Below are 22666 nucleotides of genomic sequence, written 5' to 3' on the forward strand. Positions count from 1 at the left end.
AGGATAAAGAAAATAATGAGATAACTCACAGACCATCAGAAAAGTCTTAAAAGCAAGCTTAGACCAGGAAAAGAGAGAAGGAAAATAGAAATAAAATTGCTGAGGAAGCAGAATGAAAGGAGGGCAATGGATTTTTTAATTTTCCAGCCATTTAATGAAGGGAATGGTATACTCCACCAGGTAAGAGGCAAGTAAAAATTTCACATATAGAAAAGCCTTTGCAGTCTTTGACTGAGTTTGCAGAAGGACAGCTACCAGGATGTAAATTTCATTCTAAATTCATTACACATTAGAAATATAGAAGGAAGGGGCGTGCTAATAAATCTGGGGTTAAATTTGTCTTTGAAATCGGGAGAACTAAAAACAAGAAGGATATGAACCTAAAGGAAAATGTTAAAATCATGCAGAAAATTGAGAAATTGATGGGATTTGTTAATTTATGCAATAGACATAATACAAAAATTTTAGGGGATAAAATAAACCCTAAGGAATGCCACAGAGTGGAGATATTACAAACCTAGACAAAGGAAGAAAATATAGAGATAAATTTCTAAGGAAAGTATTATGGAGAATAACCTTTAAATGTAGTGATTGTTTTTGAGGGATAGGAATACTTTCCTTGGCTGGAGCTGAGGCTGGGATGAATGTAGCAGCGCGTCAGTCAGGTGACTATAGGACGGAGGAAAGTATATTTTGAAGAGAATAGCAAAAGTCAGTGGTTTATAACATGGTGCTGCATCGACAGCATTAGTATCACCTGGGAACTTACTGGAAATTAAAATTCTCAGGTTTTGGTACAAAATGCAGGCCCGCTGAATCTCAAGCTTTGGAAACAAGGTCCAGTAATCTGTTTTAACAAGCCCTCCAGTGATTCTGAGTTTGGCTAACATTTGATTACCGATGACACAAACACACACCTGGAAACAAGGAAGGACATGTTCCTGTCATATATAATACAAGTTATTTTTTAACCTTTTGATTTTGTGCATGGCTTTAACTATTTTTAAATGCAACTATTACATTTTAACTATTGTAACTGTATTTTAAAATTGCATTTAAGTTTTTGAATATGAGTTTCTCACAAAATATAATTCCACATAACTATGACATAAAGAAATAAAACATTGTCTGCATCCCAGGTTTCTTCATATGCCTTCCAAGTAACTATCTCCTACCCTCAACTCCAAAGATAAAGATTGTCCTGAACTTTTACAGTTTACTTGTGTTTTTCTTCACTTGATTTTTAGATGAATAGAATTTTATGGTATGTTCTCTATTATGTCTAGCCTTTTTTATTCATGTTATATTTGTGAGAGTTTAGCTAAATACATAGCTGTGTGTTTTTTGATTGTATGAATATATCAAAATTATATATCTGTTCTAATAATGGACATCATTTTGGCAATTTTCAGTTTGAGGTTATTATGAATGATGTTGCTACTATAAGCTTTCTTGCCCTTGTCGTTTTTTTGCTTTTTGTGAGGATGCACATACACACGTGTGTAGAATATATATACATGCATACATACATGCATCATATGCATATATGTATGTATACATATGAAATATGTATACTTTCTAGTTATGGTTTCCGGTGGACTTTCTGATCATGGTTTATGTATGTATCTGTTAAATGTTAATAAATAATAACTCATTGTTTCTAAAGGGGTGGTGCTAACTTACAGTCCTATCAGCAGTATATGAAACTTCTCTTTGCTCTACATGCACATATCATTTTGTGTGTCATCAATTTTTATTACTCTCTGACAAGTATGTAGCAGCATTTATTTTGGCTTAATTTGTATGTCTATGTTCACTAATGATATTGAATACTTTTCATTTTTAATGGATATTTGATATCTTTTTTTGTGAAAATTCTATTTAAGTCTTTTATCTTTTTTTTCCTATTGACAGGCTTTATACATATACATACACACACACATATATATACGTATACTTATGTGTATATGTACTCATGCATATGTATATATACATATACATAGGCATGTATACACACACGTGTATTAAACATGCACATATGCATACATATACATATATAAATACATGTGTACATGCGTATATGTGCATATTCATATAGATACCCATGCATATGTATATATATAGTGTTTATGCAAAATATATACATTTACATTATATATTGTTGATGTATTTTTTATTGATTTGTTAGGAGCTCCTACTATGCTGTGTCTTTGCTAGTTACAGGTATTAAAAACATTTGCCAACTTCTCTTACTTGGTTTTCACTCTTTAAATGTAGTCTTCAAATAAACAGATGTCCTTATTTTTCATGAAATTTTTATGATTTCCTTCGTGTCTCAGAAATCATACTTTTTTAGAATTTTTATTGTCTTACCTGTCACATTTAAATATACAACCTAACTGGATTGATGACTATTTTCATAAGATAAGATGAGAGGAGTCTTTTGTTGATTTGGTATGGATAGATAGTTAATGCAGCAAAATGTATTGAAATGGCCACTCTTAGAACTATTTACTTTCATTATTCTTCAGATTTATAGGCTACTTCTATTGATGTGAGATTATATTCATAGATTTTCTAAAAATTTCCGGTCTGAGAATGGATGTAACCTGATGTGTTTATTACTACTTTTCAATATCAGTGAAATTTAATTACTCATATCTCATTTAAGATTCTTCCATTCTTGTTATGTTTAGTAAGGTATTTGCTATCAAGCTTAGAATAGCTTTTTGAGAAAGACTGGGAGATTTACTTTTTCCCTTTGCTCTAGAAATGTACTATTCAATACAGAGCTACTAGCCACTTATGGCTTTGAGCACTTGGAATTTGGCTTTCAAATTGGGAAGTGATGTAAGTGAAAAATACTTCCCCACTCAAAAATTTAGTATGAAAAAAGTAAAATACAACATTAATAATGTTTTATATTGATGTTAAAATAATTTTATTTGAGATCTATTGGGGTAAATTAAAAGTATATTTAAAATTAATTTTACTTGCTTTCTTTATTTTTTAAGGTAATTGCTAGAAAATCTCAAAAGTCATGTGACATATTTTATTTCTGTTGAATAGGACTGTTCTAGATCATACTTCATGAAATTTTTTAAGTTTCACAGATTTTGAAGATTCAGAAAATCCAGGCTCAGTGTCCTTTTGGAGGATGGTTCTCTGATTATTTTCTTTACAAGTTATATTTTATAATATTGATATATTAATGATCCCATACTTATTTATGTTAATTTTGGTATATGCTTTTCATATTTCAGTTTTTACTAACATAGAATTCTTAATTATTTTATTATATTTTAATCTCCTTGATAATAATTATCAGAAGATTGACATTATTTTTTTAAAACACATCTCATCTTTTAATAATCCATGAATTGTACATTTCTACCCTATTTTCTTTCTAGCAGTATCTCTGCTCCAGAGAAGGGTGTGTTCCCTATTTTGCAACACTTCCTTTGAAATACTGACTCTATTCTTTTTTTAAGTTTTTTTTTTTTTTAAGATTTTTATTTATTTATTTGACAGACAGAGATCACAAGCAGGCAGAGAGGCAGGAAGAGAGGAGAGGAAGCAGGCTCCCTGCTGAGCAGAGAGCCCTATGCGGGGCTGGATCCCAAGACCCTGGGATCATGACCTGAGCCAAAGGCAGAGGCTTTAACCCACTGAGCCACCCAGGCGCCCTGAAATACTGACTCTTTTCATGCGTGTCTTAATAATTGTTTTTTTTTTCAATTTCACTAAGAAACATCTGTTTGTCTGACATTACATAAGAAGTACTTTCAGCCAGAAATTAGGCAGATCCTTGTTCACATATTTAAAGCTTTGATTAAATATGAAAATGAAATTAAATTTATAGAGGCTTTACTCATCTATCTAATTGGGGATATAGTCACTGTAACCTCAAGACAGATACTTTCAGTATTGATAGCAGATCATCTTTCCATTTCTTTGTTAATATAAATTGTTACTGTTGCTCAAAAGAACTTTTCTAATTGGAAATGCAGTTTCTCTATTAGAAAAACTTTCATTTATTAAGTGAAAATTTTGGAAGGTGAATAGAACTTACTTTCATATATCCCAACCTAAAATTGCACAGTGGGATATGTGATACTTATGTGTATAAGTGTACATTTTTTTTCAATGCATGCCTAGAGTCTAACTTGGATTTCACCATTCCAGTCCCATAGTCTAGCTCAGTGTTCTAGAAACCTTCTTGATTTCAGCCTTCTGTTGCTCAGAGTTCGAGGATGTGAATGGATTTATTTTAGGAGCCACACCTTTTGGCTTCTATGTCTGTGTGTGTGTGTGTGTGTGTGTGTTTTTAATTGTTCTTTGCATGATTTATATGTCTTTAGGTACTTCTCTAAATATAGTCTTACATTTTGTGTTTCTTTCATTCTTCAAAGTTTCTTATTAGTAATGTAAGGATAATATATGCCTTGAACTGTATCTTTCATGTGCCTAATCATCTCACCCACAATGGACATCTTAGTCAACTTGGGCTGCTATCACAATAACCATAGATTGGGTGGCTACAAACAACAGAAATTCATTTCTCACAGTTCTGGAGGCTGGAAGTCCAAGATCAGGGTGTTACCATGGTCAGGTTCCAGTGAAGGCCATCTTCCAGGATGCAGACTGCCAATTTCTCATTGTATCCTCACATGACTGATAGCAGAGAGGAAAAGCAGCTCCTGACTAAAAGGACCTTAATCACATTCATGAGGGTTCTAACCTTATAACTTCATCTAATCCTAAATTTTAACTACTTTCCAAAGGCCCTACCTCCTAATACAATCACATCAGGGAAAGGGTTTCAACATAAGAATTTGGGGGAGACACAAACATTTGTTTTGTAACAATGGGTTAATGGCAATGTCTATCTCACAACATTGCTTAGGTTAATACTAATAAAGTGCTTAAAAAAATAAAAGTAAAATAGTCATTCTCATGTATCGTCTACAGCTGCTTTCATGATACAATAGCAGAGTTTGAGACCCTAAGGCCCACAAGGTCTAAAATAATTATTCTCTGACTCTTTAGAGAAAATAAATATACAGATCTTTGCTGTAAAGGAAAATACTAGTTCACCTCTGTAATAGGGTTTAGGCTCAATCCTACTAATTTGAATGGAAGAGCAGAGTAGTGAGAGCTACACATTAGGAACTTAACAAAGTTGATATTTTTAACTGTTAAAAATCTCACACCATGCATGATTGAAACTGAATAACATGAGAATAAGAGTACTTAAATGGTTTTTGTTAAAGTGTGCATAAAATAAATAATTTCAAAGTCCTTATTTATTTACCAAAATATCTAAATATAAACCCTTTATGCAATTACTTCTGGCATAAATGAATATTAAGTATTTACATTGAATATTCTTTTTTTGAATCAATTATTCATCTTGACAAGTCTTAAAACTATAATCAAACTATAATAAAAAAAAAACTATAATCAAACATGGGTCAACAAGTTAGCTATTTTTCTCTAATTTTCTTGTGTTTGCTGCTTACTTCACTTTTCTAGTCCTTGCAAAGTACTCCTAGCAACCATTTCTTTCTCTTCCCATAGGAATGAAAGGCAAATTACTCTTCCATGGGTGATGCCTTTGTGTGGCCTATCCTTCAAGTACAATAGCTTCATTCTTACATGAAAGTAGGCTGAAATGAATTTACATGAATAAAATGTCCAACTAACTGCACTGCATTATTTTACACAGAATTACTTTGGAAATTTTTGACACTTCATTAGAGGATTGACCAAAAGAACTTATTGAAATCACAATAAAATGAGGTGATCTTCCATTCATTGTGATTTTTTTTTAATGGATACATGCACATCGTTTGTTTTATAGAAGCCCCATTATGATTTCCATTAAAATGAAAGTTACTTAGCTGATTTAATAGAATTTTTGTTAAAGTATTTTAGTTTAAAGTATTTGGGTTATGTGTGTATGGTTGTGTGTTACTTTTATTTATTTTTTTGATATAAATATGACAATTGCTGCGGCACCTGGGTGCCTCAGTCATTAAGCATCTGCCTTCAGCTCAGATCATGATCCCAGAATCTGCAGGAAGCCTGTTTCTCCCTCTCCCACTCCCACTGCTCGTATTCCCTCTCTCACTGTCTCTCTCTGTCAAATAAATAATTTTTTAAAAATAAAATAAAAATAATTATTGATATCTATAATTTTTGTTTAATATTGCATTCTCTCAATATTCTTGACAACCTATCATACCTATCTTTTCTCCTCAAACCTCCACCTCTTTGATTATACTCCATTGAGGTCTTCCTTTCACATTTCAACAAAACTTAGAAGCAATCAGAAAAAGACTTTCAGGCTCCACCTACACACCCCATCAACTTAATTCTTTACCTATCTAACTCAGTCTCTCTTCATACAATGGTGCCTTCCACCTGCAGCTAATCCTTCTACCTGTGGATAGGATCCCATGTGTCTCTCTACCCTACTCGAATACATTAATCCAGAAACCATCCTCTTTCCTGTGTCGATTGTTAATATTTCCTCCCTAAACAGTTTAACCCCCCATCTTTTCACAAACTTGCTTTGAAAGACTCCAAAGACCTCTTTAGTTCCTACCTCATATCACTGTTCTTCATGAAATAAAACTTAAAAGAGGTATTTAGAATAGTGCTTCATAAATTTTACTTTAGATATTAATCATTTGGGACTTCAGGTAAAATCAGGTATTCCTTCAATGGAGTCTGGTATTCTGCATTTATAAAGAAATTCAGGTGAAATTTCGATGCTACCACGTCAGAGATTACTAAACTTTGAATAACCAGGAGTTTTATACATCCTTTTCATTCTCTCTCGAACCCACACAAGTAAGTGCTTTTGCTCACTACTCCACAGAAGCATCGTACTAATGGCTGTTTAAAACCCCATTGCTAAACATAATTTCTAATTAATTCAGTTTAATTATTCATCTTATTTTAGCTATTAGCAGCATTTGATATACTTTGTATTTTTGACATATTTCTTCACTCAACTTCTTGTGTACCACACTCTCTTATCTCCTGCTTCCTTACTCCTTGGTTATTTCTTCTCAATCCCTTTTCAGATACTTCTTTATGTCTACAATCCCTACTGTATATTGACATGCACCAAGAATTAAACTTCAAAACTCTCTTCTCTATCCACATTTATTTCCTCAGAAATCCATTCCAGTCTTTTGGATTTAAATACTATTTATATGCTAGAGAATCTCAACTTAAATCTCCAGTTCAGGCTTCACTCCTAAACTCCAGATCACTATGATTAACTGTCTATAAGATATCTTCACTCATATGTGTAATATAGATCTCAAAATCAACATGTTTAAAACTAAATTCCACTTTCTTCTCACAAATCCCATTTTCTTATCTCGGGGTGGGGGGGAACAATCAACCAACCAACGAACAACCAACCTACCTCACTTTCTGGTTGGTCACATATAAAAAAAAAAAAAAATGAGTATCCCTATCTTTTCTTCTCTGTTAAATCTATCAGCAAATCTAGCAGTATTTATCTCCAACATATATTTAGAGTGTGATCTTTCTCACTGTCATCTTCATTAGCATCTTAATCCAACTTCCGTAATGTCATGTCTGGAATATTAGAGTAATCTAAAACCCAGTCTCTCTGCTTTCCTTCTTGGCCATATATAATCTACTTTTAAGGTAATCTTTTTAAAATGTGAGATTATGCCAAACCTCAGCCCCAAATGCTCCATTGTGTTTCCATAAAATTTAAAATAAAAGGCATTTTATTTTGCATCCTCTTATTGACTCAGTCTTTTAGCTTTCTTTCTGTTTCTGAAAACCATAAGGATAGCCTCAACTCAGTTTTCACACTTGCTGTTGTGTCTGCTGAAGTGTTCTTTGTCCATTTATTCACTCATGCATTCATTCAACAAGTACTTATGGAAAGTTTGGTGTGGGGCAACAGCGTTGGATTTGCTTATGAAATGTCAGTTAACAAAACAGACAAAATTACCTATGTGATTGGAGATTATATTTGAATGAAGGCATTAAATCATAAATATAACAAATCCTTATGATATATATTATTTTAGAAGATTATATATATTATTTTAGAAGGTGATATGTACTTTAAAAAATAAAAAAAATATATGAAGGTGAGGGGAGTTGTGTTCAATTTACTCTTTTGCAAAATAGCCGTAAGACTCATGTCTCTCTCTTTATAGGTCTGTTATTTCCCTCATCATTGAGGCTTTCCTTGACTACTCTATACAAAATGACCGTACCCTCCAGAACTCCTTATTTCAAACACGCTGCCTCCTTTTTCTCCATAATATTTATCACCATTAAACATACTATATATTCATTTACTTGTCTTTTATATCTATTCTATTTCTATGTAAATTCATGATTTCATGAGGTCAAAATCTGTTTTGTATATTACTAGATTATTGATACAATATGAGTATTGGTAAATACAGCATTAATCTAAATTACTGAATCAGAGTATTGTTTTACTTATTTCATATTTGTGGGGAAGAGCACGTTTAAGTAAGAAAAGTCTGATTAATTTAGGAGTGTAGTATTTACATATTTATCTTTCCATTAGGCATTTGCTAAAAATGAGCAACCATGGCATTGCTGGGGAATAAAATGGAGACTATTATCAGACTCAGGAATCCTGGGAAAATTGAGAGGTGATTGTATCAGATAGATTAAAAAGCCAAGATGGAAAAAAACATAGGTTGAAACATTTCACTATAACATGCTTTTGCAGTGGAAAGAGCAGCTCTGCCTATTTTGAAATCTTGGAGATATTCCAAGATCAGAGTCAAACTTGTAAGACTGGGTCACTAGACAATCTTTAGGAAAATTAATTTAAAAACACCAGTAGGAACAGTTGGGATAACTATCTCAGAAAAAATCTTAGTGTAGACAAGAAATCTATAAGGAAAATCAGAGAAAATACAGGCATAGGCTAATTCTATGCAAGGAGGACTTAGAGGAGAAAAAGAAAGATTTAAAAAAGGAAACAAAGAATATCTCTCAGAAGTGAACATTTGGACAAAAGAAAATCCTAAAGTAAGCACAGTCAATGGTCATGTTAATCAGAGTTTTGTGGAATTAAAGCCTCCAGAAGACAGGAGGTGATCTCATCCTGGGAAAATCAGGTGTCAGTATATCCACCTAGCTATCCACCATGACCCTCCCTTATGATCAGAAAAATTAATTCCTATACAAGAGTCTGTATTTACTAACACTTAGAGGAGAAATTCTAAACTGAACAAAAATAAGCACTATTCTATTTGCTTGTGAAGTTAGTTAACAGACAAAATTACCTACCTGAATGGAGTTTATATTTGAATTAAATTCAGATTGCTAAGTTGCTCCTACTAAGTAGGCTATTTTTTTTTAGATATATATCATACTTCTTTAAACTTTTTGCATGATTTGTGCTTTATGTGGCTGCTTGTATAAAACATAACAAAAGCAAAATGTAACATTCTATTCAAATTCATCATCAGCTTACAATGAACATGTGCCTTAACATTTTAATAAGTCTAAGATGGAAAGATGTGTTGCCTACCTTTGCATTTACACTCCAGTAATTGTTTTTACATTGAACAGGTTTTTTTTTTTAATGCCCCATATTTTGATATAAAATGGTTTATTTTCACATGGTGACTTACACAAACACTTTAATAGAATGAAGAAATAGAAACAGAACCTATATATTCTAGGCCACACTAATCCATACCTATAAATGGCCATTCTTAATTTTCATTCCCAGTATTGGCCCCTAATATTCCCAGTATACCCATTCTCATATTTGTGTTTGCAAATAGTCCCTAGTACATCTACTTTATGTATTTTTCTTGCCAGAACCAGTAAATAACAACTGAAACATTCTACTAATGTTGCTTTTTTTTTTTCCAACCTCTTCTGCTATACCTATTAAATAAGCATGCATTCAAGTTTCTCTTACGTTACATCAGGTGATACTTTATAATGTGGATTATTATCTTTTCACCCTTTCACATTTCCTTGCTGCTCACCACTCATTAAACTTAATGCCATAAATTTTAAGTTCTTGCTATAGCAGAACCCGATTTGGTAAAATATTTTGTAATGGTCATATTAGGCTGGGTCATGTTGAATTAAGTAATACACCTTAAACCAGTTTTTTTTTTTTTTTAATTATTCACATGGAGGTTATTGAATACCTGGTGCCTCTGCAGGGTAAAACTTTTCCAAGTAGCAACTCAGTAATCCAGTCTGATGAAATATTTTAGATATACCAACTACAACATGTGACCCCCAGGTGGCCAGTGCAAGAAGGTGAGTGATGGAAGGAAGTATATTAGTCCTTAAAGGCTTTGGCTTGGCCTAGATGCCCAGAATTTCTAAAAAGATCACATTGTCTAGAACATATATGGGTGGATAAGAAGTTCAGATAGCCGTTGGAAGAACTGATAAGCTTTACTGTCTCTGCCAGTGTTACAAAAATCAATCTGATTGTCATTAATGAGGTATCAGCTACCAGGCTGCTGAGTCTTTCTTCACTATTTGGTTGATTGGTTGATCATTTCTGGCTACTGTGATTCTTTGCTACTATCCCATGCTACTTTGCACCAAGTATGTGCAAAAATTTCTTTTTAATTATCCATAACAATGCTAAATCCACACCATCACATGCATAATATGACATTACTGAAAGGATAATAAAGAGAAGTTAAGTCAGGAAATGTATGCTTAGACACTAGATGAGTTGGACAACATTTAGACTAGCTCATACAAATACCCAGTTGGCCCTGAGGTCAGGATCTGCTCTTAGGGGAACACTTAAATCTCTGTTCAACAAGAGAACCTAAATATATCTCCTTTATTAGAATCCAGACCTCTAGTTTCTCAGGCCGAGGGAAGAGCCTCTTTTCATCCTTGTGAATCTCGACTTTTTTTTACAATACTAATCTATGATGAATGACATTTCCAAAATCCATTCTTTTCTGAGAAATCATCTCCCTTCTTCATGATCTATTTTGCCCAAAATGTCCACGAAGGGCAATATATCAGATCACAAGAAAGAGTACATTTCCCTGAATCTTGCCATTCTCTTTTGAATAATAGCATATGTGAAACTTCTTAAGTACAATTTGATTAGTGTTTAGGAAATCACAGTTTGGCCTGCAACTTTAATGTCTTAGAAGCAACCACTTTCTATTTAAAGAACACCACCACCAACACAATCACACATAATTCATATTCTTTATATTTCTTAATTACCCATGCAGTATATCTTCTTATATTCTTAACTTACTACTTCTCATATGCTATGTCATATACTATGACGTTATTAACAAAAATAAGCCGAGTTGTTTTGAAAACTGTTTTATAGCAGAAAACATTCAGAACATAGTGACTGAAGGAGAGTTCTTAGACATGATGCCAAAGCACAATCCATGAAAAAATAATAAATGCATAAATAAATAAACTGGAAGTCATCAAAAATTTTTATCTAGAAATACCCCATTAAGAGGATGAAAAGATAAACAACAGACTTGCAAACTGCATACATGACAAAAGATTCATGTTTAGACTATATAATTTTGTTTGTAGAAGAAGCCAAGTAAATAATTATTTTGTATCTTTTTTAATATTCCACATATAATGTTGGACAACATAATGTTGTACATAGTTGTAATATTGGACTAATGTTAAAATAAATTTATATTTGAGTCTTTTACCTTTTTTTTTTAAAGATTTTATTTATTTATTTGACAGACAGAGATCACAAGTAGGCAGAAAAGCAGGCAGAGAGAGGAAGGGAAGCAGGCTCCCTGCCAAGCAGAGAGCCCTATGCGGGGCTCGATCCCAGGACTGAGTCGAAGGCAGAGGCTTTAACCCACTGAGCCACCCAGGTGCCCCACCTTTTTTTTTTTTTTTTTGGCAGAACTAATCTAGTGTGGTGAAAGAGCATAGGGTTATAATGGGATTAAGTGGAATGCACAAAATTTTATTACTAATTTGTCATTAATTAAGCAATTATGTGACATGTGGCAAGTTGCTTAATCTCTAGAAAAATTTGTTTAACTTAGAAGAAAATGAAAATACAAACTAGATGATTATGGCTCTTTGTAAATCTCAGATTTGTCTTAAGGAATTTATAAAAAAATATGGATGCTTATTCTATATGAAATGCCAAGATTACATACATATAAGACAATATGCACAAAATTTCCTACCATAATGCTAATATTTATGTCTTAAATATAATTAAATGTCATTCCCTATATTTAATTATCAAATAGGAGAATATGATGTTAATATATAACATTGAGAAATAAATATTCATTTCTTTGTGTGAGCAAAATAATTATTCATGTACTGATTTCCTGAAATTAAAAGTTGCTTTATTTTAATATAATAATGTCATGGTGTGGTCACTCAATATCTCATACTATCTTTATGCTGTTATATTTTAGAATTTAATTCACAATCCAAACTTCAAATGAATTAGCAACATGTCATTTAAGTGGGATTTTTTTTGTCTTGCATATTGTTGCTAAGTAATTTAATTTTTCATAACTAAATATTTCTTAATGTTCCTATTCACATAATAATGAATGGGTTTGATATATTTTTTTTCTAATGAACATGTTACATGCTTGTTAGCTTTGGAGTATATAGTGAATTGGTTGATAAGGTTTATGAACTTGGAAAACACTTTTAAAAATTTTCTGTGGAGGGTCGCCTGGGTGGCTCAGTAGGTTAAGCCTCTGCCTTTGGCTCAGGTCATGATCTCAGGGTCCTGGGATTAAGTCCCACATCAGGCTCTCTGCTCAGCAGGGAGCCTGCCCCCCCCACCTTCCTGCTTCTCTGCCTTCTTGTGATCTCTCTCTAGGTCAAATTAAAAAAAAAAAATCTTTAAAAAAATTTTTCTATGAATAATTTCTGGAGGCCACCTGTGCAATTTTTTTTTAAGATTTTTTTATTTATTCACTTGACAGATAGAGATCACAAGTAGGCAGAGAGACAGGCAGAGAGGGAGGAGGAAGCAGGCTCCCCACTGAGCAGAGAGCCCGATGCGGGGCTCGATCCCAGGACCCTGGGATCATGACCTGAGCCAAAGGCAGAGGCTTTAACCCACTGAGCCACCCAGGCGCCCCACCTGTGCAATTTTTAAGAGAAAGTCAGATACTTCTCCATTCAGCTCTAACATGTGTGAATAGCCCAAAGCCCTGTTCAGGCTCACAAGAATAAAAAAGTAAAAATTGTTTTTTGAAATCTAAGAATTAACAGATATAGCAAAAACTGTTAAGCCACTACTGTAGTTACTTTTTATTGCCACTATAATGTGCCTTATGACAACAGATTGAATAAAATCTTACAAAATTTTCTCAACTCTGCAGTGAAACACCTAGTGATCCAGGTCTTATAAAAGCTGCAGTGCAACTTCTAGGCCTTAATAACATCCATTACTTTATTAATTCTATTCACATGATTTTATCAGTGTGGGGACAAGAAGGAGGTAAGTGACTTGTCCAGGGCACAGACTTTAAGGAGACACTCATTCTAATGTTGCAGCAAGTACCAAACATGAACTTGCTTAACTTTGCTATTGGTAGCCAATATATAAACAAATGAACATAGCCATAAAATAACTTTTAATAAATCTGAAATACTTAAAATTCAGGCCAGAAAAGGCAAATCCATAGAAACAAAAATGAGATTAGTGGGTGCAAAGACATTGAGGAAAAGGCAGCTGAAAATTATCAATAATCATGGGGTTTCTTGTTGAGGTGATTGAAATATTTTGGAATTATGTAGTGGTGATGGTTGCACAACATTGTAAAAAGATATTTTTTTTTAAATTAACCCTCTGGTTTATACTCATTAAAACAACTAAACAGAAGAAAAATAAAATAAAATTCAGACAATATATGTTTACAAATTTTAAAGAGAATTAAATTAGAAATCAACAGCAGAAACTTCAGGGAAATCTCAAAATATTTGGAAATTAAATTTTTAAAATAAACTACTCAAAGAAGCAGTCACACACACATATATACACACATATCAAAACTTATTAAATGTAGCTAAAACTATGATTATAAGGAAATACATAGTTCTAAATTCCTACTTTAAAAAAGAAAAAGTCTTGAGGGGTGTCTAGGTGTCTCAGTGTTTCAGCATCTGCCTTTAACTCAGGTCATGATCTCAGGGTCCTAGGATTGAGCCCCACATTGGGCTCCCTGCTCAGTAGGGAGGCCGTTTCTCCCTCTCCCTCTGCCTCTCCAAGGCTTGTTCTCTCTCTCTCTGTCTCCCTCTCTCAAATAAATAAATAAAATCTTTAAAAATGAAAAAAAAAGTCTCAAATCAATATTCTCAGCTTCTACCTTAAATAACTAGAAAAAGAACATAAACTGGACCACAAACACACAAAAGAAAGGAAACGATTAGTGGGAAAATCACTAAAACGTGAGAAAAATCAATGAAACCAAACACTGATATTTGAGAAAAATAAAATGAATATATCCTCAGTTGGAGTAACTGAGAAAAAATAAGGGGAGGCACACATTAATAAAACCAGTGTTTAAAGTGGGCACATTATTAGTGACCATTCAAAATGAATGGATTATAAGGAAATACTGTAAACACCGTTATACAAACAGATTAGACTACTTAAACTAAATAGACAATTTTAAAAAGACACAAATTACTAAAAATGTCTCAAGAAGAAATAGAAAACCTGTATAGACCTAGCAAATAAGGAAGGGATTAGTACAAGTCCTTACAAACCTTTCACAAAGAAAAGGAGGAAAAGAAGTAAAATGAATACTTTTTAACTCATTTTATGATGCTGGTATTATTCTCATACTAAAACCAGGAAAAGACAGCACAAGACAAGAAAACTATAAACAAATATCATTTATGAATATAAATTGGATATCCTCAACAAAATAAGAGTACATCCAATCCAGTAACATAATACTATTTTTTGTGCTCTGACAAAATGCAGTTTTTCTCCGGAAGGCAAAATTGGTTTAACATCTGAGAGATTAATAAATTTGATACTATGTTACTAAAAAAAAAAAAAAAAAAAAAAAAAAAAGAACAAACCATACAATACTCTCAATAGATAGAAAAACCATTTGAAAAAATGTAACACACATTTATTATAAAAATTCAAACAAATTAGAGAACAAATCTCTCTCAACCTGATAAAAATTATTTGTGACAGTTGTCCAGTTTATATCATATTGATAATGTCAAGCTGACAAATTTTCCTTTTAGAATGAAAACAAAAGTGATGTCCACTTTCATCATTTGTAGTTAACATTGTACAGGATGTTCCAGACTGTTTGATGGGGAGAACAAAAGAACATACAGGTTGAAAAGAAAGAAGTGAAACTATCTTTATTAACATGTGACAATATCTCATATGTAGAAAATCCTAAAGAATCCAAAAAAAAAAAAGACTACCGGGCTAATTAGTTTATGAAGTTTGCAGAATACAAGATAACATACTAAAGTTAATTGCATTTCTATATACTAGCAACAAAATCTACAAAATCAAAATAAGAAGATTTCCTTTATAATAATATCAAAAGAATAAATGCTTTGGTACAAATTTAGTTAATTAAATGCAAGACTTTAACTGAAAACTCCACAACTTTGCTGAGAAAGATGAAAGAAAACCTAAACAAATGCAGAGATATTTCATATTCATTGATTGGAACTTCATATGTTAATATGACAATTATTCCCAATTTTATCCATTGACTCGTTAAAATATTTATCAACTTTCCACCAGGCTTTTGTGTAGAAATTGACAAATTCATACAAAATTTTATGTGAAAGTGCAAAAACAAAAACCAACTACAACAAAAAAAGAAAAAAATTGGATGATTGCCTAATTTCAAAACTTGCTATCAAACTCCATTGATGTAGATAGTGTGTTAGTGCATATGGATAAATAAATATGCCAGTGGGACAGAACTGAGAATCAGAAGAAAACTGTTATGTTTATGGCCAGTTGATTTCTGAAGTAGTAAAAAAGGCGATTAAATGGACAAAGGGCAATCTCTAAAAAAATTACTGGAGCAAATATATTTCAACATTAATTAATTAAAAATAAAAATATATATGAAATAACTCATTGTCTCACACCATATTAAAACAAAACACAAAAAATAAAAAAATGGAATTGTTTAGAGCTTTAAATCTAAGAACTAAAATCATAAACATCTGATAAAACATAAGAGAAAATTTTTATTACCTTTGGCTAGACAAAGAGTTCTTATGTGACTCCAAAAGCATGATCTATTAAAGAAAACATTACAAGTTGTATTTAATGAAACTAAAAATATGTGTAATTTGGTCTTAAAACTTTCCTATCAAAAAGTCACTAACTAAGAACATGAAAAGAAAAGTCGCAGCAAGAAAAGGACAAAGTATTTGTGGTCACTTTTTTCATGATAAAATCATATTCAGAATATACAAAAATCACCTGTTGCTCAATATTAAGAAAATAAATAATACAATGTTTACAGTCTACATGTACCAAAAGAAATGGCATTAGAGAAGATATACAAATGTTTATACAAATAAATGTATGAGGAGGTACTCAAAATGTTACTCTTATAGAAATGCAAATTGAAACCACAGGTGATATGATTTCACACCCTTAGAACAGCTATAATAAAGAAGATAGACAATATCAAATGTTGGCAAGAATCGGTAGAGGCAGGATATCTTGTGTACTGCTAATGTGAACGTAAGCTGGCACAGCCGCTTTGTAAAACAGTTTGGCAGTTTCTTAAGAAGTTACTCAGCTATTTACCATACACTTCACGAAGAAATTTTTATAAGAGATATGAAAATATATATCCACCCAAATACTTGCTCATGAATTCATTTCATAAAAGTTGCCAAGAGAGTAGATCTTAAAAGTTCTCATCACAAGAAAAAAATTGTAACTATGTGTGGTTATAAATGTTAACTAGACTTAGAGTGGTGATCGTCATATATATATATATGTATATATATATATATATATGTATATACATACACACACACACACACACACACACACACACACACACATATATATATATATATATATCTCATTATGTTGTACACTTAAAACTAATGTAATGTTGGGGACGCCTGGGTGGCTCAGTTGGTTAAGCCGCTGCCTTCGGCTCGGGTCATGATCCCAGCATCCTGGGATAGAGTCCCACATCGGGCTCTTTGCTCGGCGGGGAGCCTGCTTCTCCCTCTGCCTCTGCTGCTACTCTGTCTGCCTGTGCTGGTGCTCTCTCGCTCTCTCTCTCTCTCTCTGACAAATAAATAAATAAAATCTTTAACAAACAAAAAACAATGTAATGTTGGCTTCAGAGGGGAATTCTACCAAATTAAAAAAAATAATAATATGTTATACGTCACTTATCGCTCAGTAAAAAAATGTTAAAAAGTGGAAACAACCCAAATGTTTACCAAATGATGAACGAATAAACAAAGTGTATACATAGTGAATTACATGTAACATACTGATACAAGATACAACATGACAAATCCTCAAGAACTTTATCTCAAGCAAAAGAAACCAAGCACAAGAAACATCTTGTACCATTTCATTTATATGAAATGCACAAAGAAAGCAAATCTATAGAGACAGAAAAATTAATGGTGCCTGTGGCTGGACACAAAGAGTGACAATTAAAAGAGCTCTTCTTTGGGTAATGGAAATATGCTAAAACTGAATAGTGCTGATGGTCAAATATCTCTACACATTTGCAAAAGTTACAGAATTATAGACTCGTAATGGGTAAATTTTATGATACATAAATTATGCCATGCTAAATCTTTTTTTTTTTAATAAATTCTGAAGACCTTCTCTGTAATGAGTTTTGCCACTCTATGTTCATATTTTCTTTGTGTGTGTGATCCTTTAAGGTCCGTCCTGTGAGGAGTCAATGGAATGTTATATTTCTCAGTCTTGTTGGAAAGGGAATATTTGCCAAATTAAAAGCTCTGTTTACATTTGTGAATGCCCAGAAGGATTTTTTGATGAAAACTGTGAAAGTGATATGTACAAATGTTCATCAATGCCATGTCAGAATGATGCAGACAACATTCATATTGCAAATGTAAGTCTGAATCTAAGAAAGTGATTTATATATATTTACTATTGCCAAACTATCTGAAAAGTACAAATATAATTCAAGTTTTCATTAACGTATTATAAATTTCAAAATCAGAAATATCAGAAAAGATACTTCATTTGTTGATTTTCATGTTTTCCCATTTTAAGTACAAAGCCAATTACAAACAAACTTCAGTTTCATTTTTTGTTCTTCTGCTGAAATTCTCCCTTATGAACAATGTAATTTTGTAAAAATTCATTTTTAATTATTTTTAATTTTGTTAGTTATTTGACACTTTTATATTTTGACATTTGAATTTAACATTCACATAAATAAGATTAGGAAATAATGTAAAAGTTTCCACAACTTACTATCTTTTTATTTTAGTAAGATTCATTTTACATTTGTATTATAAATTCATATTAATATCTTAAAGTCTTCCTAACTCACATGTCTTATGGTTGATACTGGCTATCAGCTAGGCCCTCAACTGGAATTATCAATCCAGAACCCTAAATATAACTTCTCTGTAAGGCCTAGGTTTCCTCACATCATTGTGGCTGGGTTCTGAGCGCAAGCATCCCAAGATAATTAGACAGACATTATATGGCCTTTTAAACAGGGCTCTGAAAATCACAGAGCATCCATTTCTCCATAGTCGCAGCCTGCTTTTTACATTCAAGGTGGTGGGAAGGATAGTTTCTAATTCTCAGAGGAGTGTTGAATTCAGGTGGTAGGAAAAGTGTGTGAGATGGGGACATTGTGATATTTTGGAAAACAGATTCTTTCACATTGTTGTATAGGAAATTTCTACATGCTTATAAAAATAGCTTCCATCCCTCTACAAGTAAGAATCTTTTTATTACTTTTGATGTATCCAAAAACTTTTGTAAAAAATACTTTCTGATCTTTCTTAGGGTACTACGTACATCTGTTCAGCAATATTTACAGGCAAGCTTTGTAAGAGACAACTTCAAATACCACGCGAGTCATTTCCTTGCAAGAATAATACTGCATGTATGAAATATGGGAAGGATTATCATTGCAGGTATAATTTATTACTTTCCTATTTTTAAACAAATAATACATGAGTTTTAAAGCCATGTGGACAAAAATAAAAGGATGTTCTGTTTTAAGCTTAAATTTTATTTAACGGCATCTAATATTCTACTTCAAGTTGAGGTAGAAATATTTAATGTGTTTGAGTTTAAAAAAAAAAAACTAAGAAATCCTCAGGCATAATTTGGACAAAGAGTTGTAAAACATATTTTGTTTCATAATGAAGATATTTAGGATAACTGAATAATAATTAAAGGTTTATAAAGAAGAGACAAATGTAAGTATGTCTACTATACACAGAAAATGCTATTATTACCTTTTGAGAGTATAGAGTAAACCGTTTATTCCTTCAATTTGCAGACCTCGGGTGACAGTTTTTTTAGAGTCTTTAGGCAGGATTTTAGGAAATATTGCTTTATTTAAATAAGGATTTGCTAACAGTTACCCATTTGTAAATGACAGAAGTGACCTAGTTATCTGGGCCTATAATTTTAGTCCATTTCAAATAGCTTTATAGATAGTTACTCACACCATTAGGAGTACAATTTGTACTCTTCACACTTGCTTGACTTTTATCTGGCTGCTTAAAGTAAGTTCTGTTGGGCATTACTGAAGGGCAGTAAACAGCCTCAAAATGTTAGAATATTCATAAAAGCTAAAAATTATTAGCTGTGGTACAGGAAAGCCTTGAATATACTGAAAAGAAACAGAATATGCGTACATATCACAGATGTACCAAGGACAGTATTTTTATCAGTTTCAAAAGGAAATTAATTTCTAAGTTTAAAAACACACTAAGCTTTTAAAATGTGACATTTTCAAAAGAAAATGAGGAGAAGCTTCATTATAACAAAATTTTGGAAGTTCTAACCAGTCCAGGCAAATTTGTATATGCATTCAATCTTATATTAATTTATCAATAAATTCAATTGCTATCCCTTTAAAAATACTGACTTTTTAATTCATAACTTCTAGTTCTGAGCCTTATAGCGCAAATATATTTGTAAATATACATAGAAAAATGATCAACATTTAAAAATATAGGTAGCATTATGTAAATATATAAATATATATTCACATATTTATTTTATTTTTATTAAGTATGATGATTTTATTGACCCTTATTTTTAGCATTATTCTGATGGTCTGGAAGGCTTTGTTTTAAATTTAATTATCAGCAGGAAAACTAGATAACCAGAGGCATTATTGCCAACTCCCTGTTGATTGTTATGTTATGAATTAATAGATTTAATTTTAAAATGATGACGTTCAATCTAGAATGCTTTGTTAAGCTTGTGCTAGATAGGACGGATGTTGTAAAAATTCCAGTTAGGTTTCTCTAGGATGGATGGAATATGTCACATAGGTAAGCTAGTGTGAGAAGTTTGAATTAAACTTACTTATGAAATTAATGTGAACCCCACTACATGGGTTCTAATTGTTGAAATGACCACATTGTTTAAGAATTTGGCAAACATTGTGTTCATCTCCAATCTACTTAACTAAAAACATGGTACCCTCCTCTGGTTAAATTAGACCGCTGATTAACAGAAGGTAAAATATAAGGAAAGTGAAAAGAGAGTAAACACAGAACTGCCTCAACAAGGCAAAAATAACAAAGTCGAATTTGAATGATGAGTGAAAACCTAAGCCTCAGAAATCAATGAGTATCATACAGATGTGGAACACAGGAGCAGAATTTCCAGCACCCAGATTCCCACCCACTAAACTCATCCCTGACAGTAAAAATCATTTCCAACTCTGACTCAAATGAAGTGATAGAGACATAATCAATATAAATTAATAAAGCGTGAAGTTGAAAAGGTGACCAAAAAACAAACAAACAAAAAAAATAGTCTTGGAGTCTCTTTTTCTTATCCCAAAGGAAATTAAGGGAATGACTGAAAATAAAGAGAAAAATGAAAGCCATTCAATTTAAATACCTTTTTAAAAAGTTTAAAAAAAATCTGTGTTTTGCTATCTTAGAAAGTGTGTTTTTTCTAGGTCGATGATTCTCACACTTTGGCTGCAATGGACTTTAGCTGTTTTAAAATCTTCTGAAGAGGTGTTTAAAACACAAACAGCTATTTCCCACCCCTAGAGTTTTAATTCAATCAGTCTGGGGTAGGGATTCCACAAATGTGCGTTTCTAACAAATTCTCAAGTGATACCGATGTTGCTGATCTGGAGACCATACTTAAGAGTTACTGGTTAAGATGAGCTGAGCTCAAATAGCATTGATGCAGAAATCCTCCTACATTTCTTTCCCTCCTACATCCATACACTTCAACCCAAGCTTTTGCTCTTATATTCTGAATTTGGGAGAAAAAAAAAAAAGTGGGGTTGAGAAGAGGTAAAATTAGGTGAAGAGAATAGAATACTGATGATGGTATCAACTTCTCTATTTAAATATATGGACTGGATCTAAATTCCTATGATGAGATGGGAGGGGAACTGAAACAAAATTACTTCCTTGAGAAATAGTGTAAACCATTAGTTATGAGAATTTATTTGGTACCTAAATGACCACAGCAACACAGTGTCAGAAAGGAGTTAATTTTTACCACTGTTTATAAACTAGCATTTCCCTTAACACCTAGACTATTGAAACCTTTAGGTGTCTATGAACTTAGCATTAAAAAAATGTTATTTTTAAGAGCAGTAAGTAACGGTAGTGAGCCATCATAAATGGCATTACTGGGAGCAATTTGAATGCAAGTAGAATTTTTTGGAAAAAAGAAAATGGATAATTGATGTCTTGGTGTCATCAGATAGGTGGAACCTAATTTTGGTAATTTTCTGAAATTACTGAGGAATTTTTGACTGAGGTGTTAATACTTTGGCTAAAATTTTTACAATTTATTTATTTTGGGGGCTAAAGTATTTTTTAAAGATTTTATTTTTTTGTTTGAGAGAAAAAAACGAGACAAAGGGACAAAGGGAGAGGGAGAATCGGACTCCCTGCTGAGGAAGGACACTGACATTGGGTGATCTCAGGACCCTGGGATCATAACCTGAGCTGAGGACAGAAACTTAAATGATTGAGTCACTCTGGTGCCCCTTGGCTAAAATTTTTAAAATAAAGTATAGATTGTGGGATATAGTGATGGCAGAAAATGAAAGAAATTATTTAGAAGAATGCTTGAGGAGTTTCTCTGGATACTTGAAATCAGCTATGGCTTTGCCCAAAAAGGAATGTTCCACTCAGAGTAATCTAGAAATACTGAATGAAAAAACTAAACGATTTGAGAAAGACTAAGGGAAGCCAACAATGTTTGATTAATCATCCTGAGTTTAGAAACAGTGGGGAGCTATTTCCTTTCCATACTATTGAAAGGGAAAGCTAAGATTGCAGTTAGTAGAAGTGAGAGAGAAGTGTAGGATAGAACATTCTGACATGAATTATGAACTTATTTCAATAAACAGTTACTACCAACCTACAACCTAGTGGTGATGGAGTAGGG

The 22666-nt window shown here is 32.4% G+C and overlaps 1 protein-coding gene across 1 annotated transcript in view; it reads left to right on the plus strand.

Annotated features, from left to right (window-relative positions):
- Positions 1-22666, plus strand: part of LOC111152227 (eyes shut homolog (Drosophila)) — a 1631332-nt gene that overhangs the window by 62707 nt on the left and 1545959 nt on the right. The window contains 2 exon segments of the mRNA XM_022510634.1: positions 17953-18146; positions 19061-19191. Coding sequence (XP_022366342.1) covers positions 17953-18146; positions 19061-19191 — 325 coding nt within the window.

Source organism: Enhydra lutris, unplaced genomic scaffold (assembly GCF_002288905.1).
Source record: "Enhydra lutris kenyoni isolate GAN:26980312 unplaced genomic scaffold, ASM228890v2 scaffoldscaffold28, whole genome shotgun sequence".
Taxonomy (NCBI): domain Eukaryota; kingdom Metazoa; phylum Chordata; class Mammalia; order Carnivora; family Mustelidae; genus Enhydra; species Enhydra lutris.